Source organism: Zonotrichia albicollis, chromosome 5 (genome assembly GCF_047830755.1).
Source record: "Zonotrichia albicollis isolate bZonAlb1 chromosome 5, bZonAlb1.hap1, whole genome shotgun sequence".
Lineage (NCBI taxonomy): Eukaryota > Metazoa > Chordata > Aves > Passeriformes > Passerellidae > Zonotrichia > Zonotrichia albicollis.
Genome location: NC_133823.1, coordinates 10,798,015 through 10,810,860, shown reverse-complemented (window position 1 = coordinate 10,810,860; position 12,846 = coordinate 10,798,015). Strand labels below are relative to the sequence as shown.

Here is a 12,846-nt window from a genome sequence, read left to right as displayed (position 1 = left end):
AGAAAAAAAAGTTGTCAACTATAAAATTTGTGTACATTTTGATTCTCTGTGAGCTTTCACAGAACATGTGGTGCAAACAAGTGCATCACTTTGAGGTCTTGCCTGTAACCTTTTTGTTCTTAGACATAATTCACTGTTGCACAAGACAATGCCAACTACTCTGCCACTGGATAAAGCAACAGGCAATTTCCTTTACTTCAAAGGAACAAAGCCCAGGACACTGCAAGTACATGCACTCACCAAACAGTTGTGTCAATGTGGTCTGAGGAATATTGCCTATAGTCCAACTGTGCAAAGAGAGGGAAGAGCACCTGCACTCCTCCAATGGAGTGCAGGGCACTTTGGATGGAGTGCGTCAAGACTGCTTTCACATCCTGACAGAGAAAAAAAAAACATTAAATATTGAAACCTCATTCAGACACTAAAAAAGTTTGTTAAAATAGCCTTTAATTTTTTCAATATAAAAGCTGTATTATTACCAAACAAAAAGAAACAGTAAAAACAAACTGGCTGCCACAGTCACACCAAACACCCAGAATGCCTGACCTACTGCTTTAGCTACAGATACTTCTAGACACAGATCTACAGTGCAGATCCTCAGGTGAATATACAGGAGGTAGCATTCAAAGCACAGGGAAGAAAAGGATTTCATATCAACAGGGCAAAGGATGGGAGCCAGGGAACATCTGTAGGGGAGTGAACACCTCAGAAGTGAGGAAGAAGGAATTTTTTTTCAAAGCTAACCCAGCCTTTGTATTTATTAATAGAATATATTTTTTTCTTAGGATTCTTTGGCATCCTCTTTAGTTCAAGAAACAGGGGCAAGTCCAACCCAAAAAATCCCAACCTATATGCAATTCCATATCAAAATCCCTACAGAACTGGATTTTAGGTTTTCAAACAGAAAACCCTCCAAATCTATGAAAATGTTGATTTACCTGCAGCATGAGGGCATGTGGTGAATGAACAAAAATAGAAGGGTTATCCTTAGGGGATGACTCAAGACACAGCTGTGCATCTGTAGCCCTTGGATTGTACATAAAAGCAATAGCACTGGAGAGTTTGCCATCATATAGCAACAATTTGTGATGTTCATCGAGGAAGAGATCACTTTCTGCCTTGAACTTGAATGTTCCCTGGATTGGGAAGCAGGGTTGAGGAAGGAACAGAGAAAAAAATTAGATTAAGCACACTGAAGATACAGATCAGAACAACTATTGCAAAAAATGATTAAAATATTGCTTCTTTAATCAAGCAGTATTTCATAAAGAAAGGTTCTCATAAGAACCAAAGACTCACAACACTCAAAGTCAATTTCACAGCATTAAAATGGCAGAATTCTTTTGTCCCCTGAAGAGCATCAGTGCCAGGATGGTGGGTAATGTACAAGAACCACATCAGCCTGGAAACAGCAGGACTGTCAGCAATGTTCACTCAGAAGGAACTAATAATTGAGGAGCAGATAGAAAAGGAACCAATTTTTTTAGCGTATGTTTGTGCAGCTGCTGGGGAACAACAGCCTTCAATTAGTGCCCCTCAGGCTATGACAAAACAAATAATAAATCACTGCAACAAAACTAATCCTCAGCACTGACTTCACACATTTAAAAAACCCCACTAACACAAGCAACTATAAAGCCACATTTCTAAAACAAATACATCATAACTGATGTAAAGTTTTCAGCCTCAATGAAAAAGTGAACCCAGTCTGAGATAACAGTTGTGTTCTCCCTCTCCCAATCACCAACATGGAAATTCTGAGAAGCAAACAGGAGCACCGATCTTTTTGTTCTATAAGAAATTAACAAACTGAACTAATGCTTACTTGTAGCTTCTAAGGCCATACATAGGTTTACAGAAGAAACATAGAAGAGTTTAATAAAAATATTACACTGTAAGATCTTTTTTTTTGACACAGAGGTGTCACAGCATTCTTAAGAACTACCATAAAGAATTAAACTTAGGAAAGTCAATACTAAGATACCTTATATCCCAGTCCAAGCTGATAAATGGCAAAGATCTGAGCAGCATTGAGAGCCTCACTAAAAAGGTAAACAGATGTCATCTGCCCACAAAACACTCGATTGGCATCTGCTGTTTCTGAAGAACCCAGGAAACACTTGTCAAACGTCTGAAAACAGAAAACAGAACCCAGTAACAGGGTTTAATCCATGCTACACAAGCAAATCATGCAAAAAATACATATTTTATAGGGAATATTTTTACATAAACAAGTACTTGAGAGCCTCAGCAGAAACAAGTATTAAGTTCTGAGGTGCAAAAAACCACAATTTATTCCTCTACCAAAAAGTTACCATTTTTATTTCAATATTTTTTAAAAAGGCATAAAATGGGGAGGTTTATGAATAAAATGGCAAAGAATATCTATGTAATGCACCAAGATGATCAGCTGTAGACAGTGTGCAGGGATTACTCACATCACTGGTGTTGACAAACCACGTTATTTCCCCATAAGATGCCAGCTCCCCATTCACGTAACACCGGAGCTCACTGTTCTTCCAGCGGTTATAGATGTGCACTATAGTCACCATGTACCACTAAACAATAAAAAAACAATTGATATGACTCTATAAACACTTGGGAGTAGCTTAAGCATTCAAGTGGGGCTTGGAAGAACAAATTCAACTCTTTATGTGAATTAAATTAAGACTGAAAGATGTATTTTAAGTAGAAAAGATTAATAAGTCACTGGTGAGTTTTCTTGCACTGCTATGTTAAAGAATAATACGCCATTCTTTCCACAGAGGGGCTTAAAAGGTATTTATAGCATACAACTCCAAAAATCTTTATGACAATGCTGAACCAAATTTACACTGAAACTACTCTGTAAATAAGTTCTAAACTGAGCTACTCTTAGCAGGATGGACTAATACAAATGCCATTCCAAAGAGCAAGGATGGCTCCAGACTAAAGCCTCTCAAAGGCTGTGCATGTCAAATTATCACAAACAGAATCCATATTTACAGCAAGGGATTACTGATAAGGAATTCCTGAGGAGGCCTGTTCTCCCACAAGATGTTTACATCAATTCCAGAATATCTAAGTGAAAAAGGGAACATCCAACATCACATAACACTACCTAATAAGCAAATCAGCCTTGAACACCAGTAACAAAATCAACTCATGTTTTAGTTGCAAAATTCAAAAGAAATAAGAATTCAGAACACATATTTGTTTTGCTCATTCCAGTGTAACTATTTTTCTACAGAAAGATGAGATTATTCAACAGCTACAACACAGACTCCCAGGCTACAATTTTAGACTCGTGAAACTTATTTGAAACTTATTATCATTCTTTTCACTCACCTTTTGTGGCTTGAAATCAAATTTTACACAGTGCTGGAAACCTTTTCCCTTTGATTTTATGGACGTTACGATCAAGCAGCCTCCAACAAAGTGAGCAGAATAACCAAGTCCTTTGTTTGTTCGAAAACTGACAAATCAGAACAAAATCAGCACATACACAGATGGATGCAGAAATCATTGAAAAATTAATAGAAACTGAACATTAACAATATCAGCTTTACACAATACTTACCAATATAAATAAGGCTTATCCTTATCCACATTAATATTATTTACAGGATCCATTCTTAGCCAAGTGTGGAAAGTAAATCCATTCTGGTAGGGCCACTTGGCTATAGGAGGTAAGGCAATAGCCTGAAGAAAGCAACAAGTTATTCATGCAGAAAGATCAACACAACAGTAAAAGTGTGCAGCTTAAGATACAATCTACAAATATATGCTGATAAACAGAGGCACACTGCAAATGTATACAGTTCCTCTATACTGAAGAAAAAAAAATCTGGCCTAACTTCTGTTCTCTTTGTACTTGATTGTTACAGTATTTTAATAACTTAAATATTTAAAAACTGACCTTTATACGTCAAAAAAGATTATTAATAGTAACCTGTGCTTCAAAACTTAAATGCTTTAGTAAAAGCCTTATGGAATAACAACTTTTCAAAGAGCAAATTAAGATTAATTTGGTTTTATGGTAACCTGACATAATAATGAGTTCCATTTTCACATAGTGTTGGTATTCAGGAAAATAACTGATCATAAAGAGAAAGCTGGCCACATTCCACTTAATAAATTATTTTCTCTCCTGAAATTCATATTTAAGTAGGCTTCCAGAGAGCATAACACAGAATTTCAAACTTCCTCAAATGAAACACAATGCAATCTCCACCAGGCAAAATCTTCATATCAAACATTGTGTTTTTAGTGCAAAGCCCTTGAGTTACAAACCATGTGTTAGAATCCTTTGGTTCAAACAGCTGGGGTTTATTTTTTCGAGTTTTTCAGTTTGTTGTGTTTTTTAGCATTACTATTAGCTTTCTACTGGTGTGCAGCCCAGATTTGCAATACACACTGCAATTAAGAGTGCTGTAACCTCTGATCTGCCACCCAGACGGTCAATATCAATGAATAAAAAAACCTCAAAGAACTCAAGTGTCTCCAGGCTTGTTATTATGTTCCCATGTTCCATTCAGCTACTCCTGTCCACACAAAATGCTATAAATCCTTCTGTAGATCAGCTAACTAACCAGTCTCCATGTCTTTGCAGCCAAGTCTTGGGAACTGACAGCATTATCACTTTACTTAACTCACAATGGATAAAAGAGAAATTATAGTAAATACTTAATTTCTTAAACTTCTTAATTTAAATATATATAAAAATACCTACATAAAGGTTACTGAGGCACCCCAATATCATAAAATATGGTTCAAGCAATAAACATAATTAACATAAGTTAAAACAGAAGTTAAATAGAAAACCACCAATAACCAAAATTAACATAAACGTGTCTTTCTATTGCCAAGTTCTGTTGCATGTGATAAAACTGCAGGAGCACTTTTCTAGTAGTCAGCATTTTTCAGTCTCCAAAGTTTTCATTCAAAAAATAATTCATTATGTCATCAAGTTGGTGAAATTCGATCTCAAGCCACCAAGGCAGAAAGCTAATGGGTTTATGTGAAGAAAACGGGAAAGAGTCATCTGATAAATCTTACTGAAATCTTATTCTGAATTAAGCATGGAATTTTGAACATAATTTTTCATTCTACAATTGTAGAAGCAAAAGTGTTGACATACTTGAATTCCATCAGAAGATTCTGCAGAGTATTTTCCAAATGCCTATTTAGTTTCAAATTCTTTTTCAAGTGAACACCACAGAACTTAGAAATGAGTCACATGAACAATTACAAAAAGACTAATTGTTGCTAAATTTAATCCTTTTCAGTATTATTCAGCCTATAAATGTCTAGGATCAATGCTTTCTCAAAGATTTCTCATAAGCATCTAGAGTGAAAAGCAGGTATATTCCCCTTGCAATACAATTTAACTGAACCAGTCTGAAAAAGCCCCAACGAAATACAAAAAAGCAGCCTCATTTGTATCCATTCTTTATGTAATAGTATTGTCCTTCTGTAGTGATATTGCACATCTATTATAAACACAATTTGTTCAGGCACTAGTGTAGGTGTCAGGCAGTGAAAAAAATTTGGTTAGAACTCTATGACAATGACAGATGAGACAAAGAACACCATAAATGAAAATAACCAAAGGCCTTAATAGAACAGTGAGCAAACAAACAAGAAATGTAAAATATCCACATACTGCAGCACTTTTTCCTGGAAAGTTGAAGAAGGCATCAGGTCCATACTTCTGAGGCATGTGTTTCAACACAGACAGTAACTTCCCAGCATGTGGGGGCTGACAAAGAGAAATATTACATTTGTAAATAAGTAAAACAAGCCTCTAAGAAAGAAAAGACTATACACACAAAAAGCAAATTTTAGCACATTTCAAAACTTTGCACATGGTTGAATAACATCCTACTAAGACACTCAGCACTCTCAATAAAACAACATTAACAGTCATGAATACCTTCACACAACATAGATGCACTGGATTAAAGTTAATTAGGTAACTTCACTAAGGACTTGAAGGCCAGGGCCGCATTCACCCAGCATAAACTGAACTGACCCTGAATGCTGATTCCTGCCACTGTCTGTTCATTCCCATCACCTCTCTGTGTGACTTTGCTGGAAGCTAAAGAAAAGGAACTGGTCGAGATGAAAACTAACTTAGGGAAAGCAAATGCAAACCAGTTTTTAATTCCAGCTGTTCTGGGAAGTGGCTGAGTGAAACCTGTGCCAGCACAAGGACGACAGGGAATAGCTAGCAAAAGAGAGAGGGAAGATCAGCAGAAGAATTATTTTCATCAGGATGACAGTCACATATTAGATTAAACTGATTTGGTTTATATTTTCACTTAAGTCCATGGAGAAAGATTCAAGTCCCAAGGGCAGTTTGGAGCACCTAAATGAGTGCTCAGTGTGAATACTTAACACTTCTCCACCACCCATATCCTGCTGATTTTATTGTAACAGTCTGCAACTATAAACTCCAAATCAAGTGTATGAGCTCACAACAACAGGAGAACCACAAATACTGATCATAGTGACAGAACAATTTTGTGTCTTGTCTTTCACCACACCGTATCTTTCCAGCAGATCTATTTTCAAACTACAATTTTATAATCCTGGTACTTTCCTGAAACTGCCTTTTTTCACTCTGTTGTTAACAGTTACCCTCTGAAAATCATGCATGATGTTGGAGCATTGCATGATCCATCACAAGTATTTCAAATGTACCAAAGTTGGAGTGAGCTAAGCAGTGCTTCAAGAATCTGAGTTCAAACTGAGGAGGAAATGCTGAGAGCTGCTTATATGTCTGCAGTGCCATTGAATTTGACCAGGCAAATTGTGTTGCAGCAAAACACTTGGTATCTTCCCAGTTCTGCTGATTTTAAGATTTATGGAGTTGTACAACTCCTTGGCAATCCAACTGTGGCATTTTTCTCTTGCTTTCCCCTGCATTTGTTCTTTAATAAGGAAAGGAAATTAAATGCAAATAGCAGGGAGACAGGAAATGAAAAAGTTAATGTTACAGAGACAACTTTACTTCACCTACAGTTAAATATACTCTCTATGTTCAATTACTAAGTTTAAACCATCTATAAAGTTTAGAGTATTTTTCTTTAAGGAGGTTAAGATCTCCAGAGTTATTTATTTCAAAGGGCCTTTTAAAGTCTGCAGTATTATGTGTGCATACTTGCTTTTATATGGTATACTATTTTTTTAATTATTTGAAGTCAACAGAGACACTTCTACCTCTCCCCTACACTAGCCAGAGTATTTGGAAATAACAGGAGCTGAAATAAAACTCAAAGCAGGTAAAATTATTGTTAAAATAGTTCCCAAGTCGAATGAAACAACAACTGTGTGTTGAAGAAAACTTTATCAGGTGGCCTCTACAACTCACACATTTTTACTTTAGGGAAGGTGGTTACTCAGCTGTAACTCAGGGTCCTTTTCTATTCCACATAGGAACAAGAGAAAAATTTTACAATTTTTCATTGGGACTTATTTCCTTCAGTTCAATTTCTGCCAAAGTTTTCACTTCCCTAACTGGATAATTTTTTTTCATCCTCAAGTAAAGTACAGCAATGTGAAAATGGGAGCAAACAGATCTGCCTCTGTAGGCATTTTTACTTATTTCTCTTTTCTGATTTAAAAAAAATTATGCCTTTTTCCTTCAATTTCACATAGCTGGAATCAAAAAAATAAAATCATGTGCATAAAAACATCTAAGAGTCACCTTATTATTCCCAGGTGTTAAAAAGGACTAATACAGTCCATGGGTTCAGGAAGAAATTTAACTTCATCAATATTCTACTCTGTATTTTAATTGCTTCCAGGTAAAAAGATTCTTTATATAATACAAGAAAGCTCCCTATATTTTTTGGTACATTCAAAATTTGTTTATCATGAAGTTTTTGGAACGGTCTTAACTTGTGAAAATTAGGAAAAACAAAAGCAACACAATAAAAATTGTTTCAGTTTTGTGTTTTGTTTTACCCATCTCCCTTTTTCTCCTTGCAGCTTGCTGAAGAACAACTTCAGCTCTCGAACTGTCAGGTTATAGCTCGCCAACACACCGAGCATGTCCACTAAGAGATCTGAAAAGCAGAAAGAACAGAATGTAAGAGCTTAATAAAACACAAAGGCAAACTTTTATCATCTAATTAGTAACTGTGTCCATGAGAAGCAGCGGAGCTGGAGTTCCACACCAGGGGAGGCTGTACCTGCAATCATGTTGTCAGCTCTGTCGATCCTCCTGAGCACTTGTTCCACGAGCCCCACCTCCGTGCAGGCCTGCAGATTCCGAATGCTCTTCTTCAGGATTGCTGTGAACATGCTCCAAACCTCAGCCTGGCACGTGATGTCACACTTATCCAGTAAGTCCACCATGCAGGTGATGCCTTCTCCTTCTTGGATGATAAAGTTCATTTCCAAGTCAAACTGGCCCCCAACGAGCTTTCAGAGAAAAATATTAAAAAAAAATGCTTAAGGCAACTGTATCAAAATATTACTCTATGTCTAAAGTAATTCATTCTGTGAGAAGAAAACTATTGAAGGGGAAAAAACATAATAATGAGGCCAATATTTATTCTATCTTATACCGTTTAACTTTTCTTCTTTTTCAAGTTCTGTTGAGTAACAAAGGTGCTCTTAAGGTGTCAACTATTATCAGACAATTGCTGCAGAAAACATTTGAGTAGTTCAGGATAGACATGTCCCAAGTTGAGCTGAAAAGTGAAGATACCAAGTGAATGTTCTAAAACAGGTGAGCCCAACAAAGCAGTCGAGATATCTTAAATGACCTGGAGTGACCTCACATTTGCTTAACAAATCTCCACTAAGAAGGCAATTCTAGGCAAAAGGAGCTGATGCACATCAGAAATATTGCCACTTACAAACACTTATGAAACATTCCAGTGACTAAAGCTGGTTAAGAATTAACTGCCAGGTTCATTAGCAGCCCCAGGTACCCAAAGGAAGCAAAGGCTTGCTGTATTTGCAGGCATGTGGAACAGCAGCACTGTTCCAAGCCTCTGGCTGTGATTTGGTTGTGACACTTAAATCCTGTAATATTTCAGGTCTCTTAGAGAGTAACAGGCCACATATGCCTGTGCCTGTAAAGGGGGGAAGGAAATAACCTGCTCCACTCTCACTTGCATACTTAATAAAACAAAAATTCCAGATGAAGGCAAAATGCATTATACTAAGTTAACCCATTTATACCAACTCCCTACATCCAGTCTAAAGTTCTCTTGAACTTCAGAGCTGTATTAACCTTAAAAATGTGCCATGCTTACCAAAATAACCATTACATACCAGCATACAAACAAGAATTCAGATATCATTGACTCAAATTATCAAATGGCTCATGACCAGAAATATTTCAGGTCACTCTCACTTCTGCAAGTTTATGTTATGATTTCCCTTCCTACACAGTGGTGCTCTTTGACAGGCTTTGGCCATTAACAGCTTCAGTACTGTCACCTGCTGAAGTCACACCAGGTCTAAACTGCCCCAAAACCCTAACTTGCTTCCACATTAGCTCCAACAGCTCCTCTCAGCTAGTCAGGATCCAAAGAACAATTTACAGAACAGAACATATGCTCTTCATTAACCACAGAAATTACCAGACATTTTCCTCAAGTGTCTAAACCTTGCCACTTGAAGAAGCAATCTTTGGACTTCTGGGAATAAATCAGTAGTGCCAAACATCACAGAAAACAGAGAAAGTTACTGCTCTTTTGACAGAATAGACAATGTCACATGGCAACGATTTCTAAAAAGCAATTTACACTTTTCCATTTTCTCCTCTCTGGGTCATGAAAAATAATTATGCAATTTACTGTCAGATGCTTCCACAACATCTTGGAAAACAGCAAGAACTGAATGGGATGACTTGAGTTATATTCCCAGCTTCTCTATATCAACTCATGCTGTCAACTCAAACAAATCCATCAAATCATCACCATCCTCCAAGCCTTAGCTTTCTCCTTCCAAAAGATGGAACAGAGGCCTAACTCAAGAAAGCTCTGTAGGGTATGCCAGGCAAAACAAATTCACACAGAATTATCTCAAAACAAATGTGAAGAAAAATATACACCCTCCCTTAAAGAAAACCCTCAACAGAGCATTTGAAAATGTAAAATACATAATCAGAGTTATACCTCATTTCACTGAATTTATCTTCTACAAAACTGAAGCATTCCTCAAGAATACTCTTCTTAAATTCAAGGTAAGAAACAAAGAAAATATTGTATTCTGCATAGAGACAGATCAGTTAAAGATTAAATTCTGGCCACAAACCACCTGCTAATTCTTAACAAGAAATTCAACTCTCTATGCATTTGGTTTTAACTATCAGCCAACCATCAATTATCACATGAAAACCACATACAGCTACTGGAGGTGACCTTACCTTCACCCTATAGTCCACCCCACCAATCTTTCATTTTTGGCTACATACACTATTATCAGAACCCACCCATCCAGGAAGCTGTCAAATTAGGTTTCCAATCTCATCTGCAAACATAAGCATTTCAGGAAGGACGTTCTAGGAATAATATGCTATGGTAAAAAATAATTACCATTTTAACACTTCCTGTGAGGGAAGTGAGGACAAAAAAAATTGCCAGGGAAAGGAGAAAAGCCAAGGCAGGGTGCAGCTGATGCACAATATGTATGCACATCCATTAGATACACACAGGCACACACACCCCCACACTATGTCATATTAACCCTTTCTAATGGTGATTTGAAACTGATCAACCTTCAAAACACAAATTTGTTTCCAATGACAGGGATCATAATCCAGGTCCATGCATTGGCTAGTTATTATCTGAGCTGCAGTAATGGCTGTGCACAGCAAAATGTAATCTTCCCAAATGTCACAGTAAGTTATGAATATCTGAGCAGCTTAATGCACCTTACTAGCCATGAAGTGCGAGAATGTAATCTTATTACCTTTTTTATGGTTGTATTTTTTTGAATAATGTAGCCTTTGAACTGATGTATAGTCTTTCCCTGCACTTTAGCATGATTTGGTCTCCTGTGTCGCACAGTACATTTTTCAAAATTCTCCAATTCAACGTATTTTAAGTCCTATGCTGAGCTGCATAAACAATCTTTATAGCAACCCACAGGGTGGCATAACGTTTTCTTTCCCCAGCATGTAGAATTAAGTGCAAGCTTACAGGAATGGTTTTAAAGGGCAGCATTCAAATACAGCCTCACAAATTTTGGATTTTGCCAGTTATATCCACCTTCAAATATATATATATATATGCTAAAGCAATAGCTCAAGCTTCTCAGTAAATAGTTCTACATTTAGCTGATTGAGAACAGGGAGAATACAGCAATTTTTGAATACACATGCAGAAAGTGTATTTTCCCCCCTCAGGGAATTAAACTGATGAGAAGTCAACATAGTAGCACTAATTTTTAGCATAAAATAGCACTAAAACACTTATAAATAAAACCAAAAAGACAATTTAAACACACTTAACCTTTCTTTGCAATGAAGTGATGTGAGATATGAAAGAAATGCTTCACTGTTTGGGGGAACATCTAAACTACTGCATACAGAAAATAGCTCAGAATAAACAGTCAAGCTCCACTTTGCTAAAAGAACATGATCTGGATTATTAATCTAATTTCAATTCTTTCATCCATTAACAGATATAAAACATTTAGAAATCTTGCAAGACAACCCAAGAAAAACTTTTTCCATGACACCAAAAGAAGAAACCAAGCCCAAAATCAGCATTTCTCCTGGATAAGACAAACTGGCTATACTTCGGAGAATTACAGGACTGGATCTTCACATTTTTATCTCAAACTCCCCAAAAAAGTCTTCACTTCTATAGTTTCCTCATCCTTCTGGGTGTTAGATAAGCCACAGATCAAGTACTTGCTTTGTTCCTCAAAGCCAAGATGAAGGGCTTTTAACCAAACTGTGACCTCCCCCTTTTCCTCAAGATTATAATTTTTTAATATCAGAATTGTTTCTCTAGTATGTCCAAAACAAGGAGTATGAACACCTATTCCATGAAGAAAAAAAAATGCAGTCAAACAGGCTGGCTCAATCTCAGTGCATTTTTTTTAAGTTTATGCTTAACAAAAACATGCAAAGCTGGGCATTTATAATATTCTTTGCCTACACTTATTCCTTTCTACCACCAAAGAAATAAACCATCTCCATTGTCCCCTTTCACATATTCAGAAACACATTTCACATATTTAGAGATTCACTGAATTAAGTTGATGGAAAATTATCGATCATCAAAAATAAATGCCAAAGATACGGGAAGCACAAGAATTACAATCTCTCTAGGGTAAGAATCTCATAAGATCATGTATGATTCCAAGCTGGTTAAATTCCAAGGGCACACAATAAACAGGAAAAATTAGCACCATGATACACATTCATGATATGATAAAAAGATGGTTGGGATTTGAAAAGGCTTCTTCAGAACAGAAAACGAAAAACATTGCAAAAGATATTAATTCAGACATACTAATTTCCATGCATTCTTTTCCACCACACCTGGAGGTGAGAACGTTAAAATGTGAGTCCTAAGAAGATTTGGCAGGAAAGCCAAATAGTTTGGATAGTTTGGATAAGTACATCAAATAGTAACATTAGCATGAATGTCAAGTCAGTGGTACAGAGCTTACATCCAGAGAGGTTAATAAGGAGGGCAAGAAAGGGGCGGAAAAAGCCTGGATGGATGTCCCTCTTTTTCTTCATTATAGTGCTATTGTATCGACCATAATGCATGAGAAAAACCAGAGAAAACACCAAGCACTGTGGGAAGACCCACTCAAGAAAAGGGAGGTCACACCTTCCAGCAAGACACAGATGATTTACAGTCATTTGCTGCCTTGGCTCAAAGT

At 36.7% G+C, this 12,846-nt stretch overlaps 1 protein-coding gene across 4 annotated transcripts in view; it reads right to left on the bottom strand.

Annotated features, from left to right (window-relative positions):
* Positions 1-12,846, bottom strand: part of LRBA (LPS responsive beige-like anchor protein) — a 368,802-nt gene that overhangs the window by 319,492 nt on the left and 36,464 nt on the right. For all 4 annotated transcript variants that reach the window (XM_074540769.1, XM_074540771.1, XM_074540770.1 and 1 more), the window contains exons 3-11: positions 8,178-8,409; positions 7,951-8,051; positions 5,645-5,740; positions 3,560-3,681; positions 3,328-3,454; positions 2,439-2,558; positions 1,985-2,131; positions 939-1,136; positions 241-374 (exon numbers count right to left, since the gene is read on the bottom strand). In XM_074540769.1, coding sequence (XP_074396870.1) covers positions 241-374; positions 939-1,136; positions 1,985-2,131; positions 2,439-2,558; positions 3,328-3,454; positions 3,560-3,681; positions 5,645-5,740; positions 7,951-8,051; positions 8,178-8,409 — 1,277 coding nt within the window. The remainder of the gene's footprint in view (positions 1-240; positions 375-938; positions 1,137-1,984; positions 2,132-2,438; positions 2,559-3,327; positions 3,455-3,559; positions 3,682-5,644; positions 5,741-7,950; positions 8,052-8,177; positions 8,410-12,846) is intronic.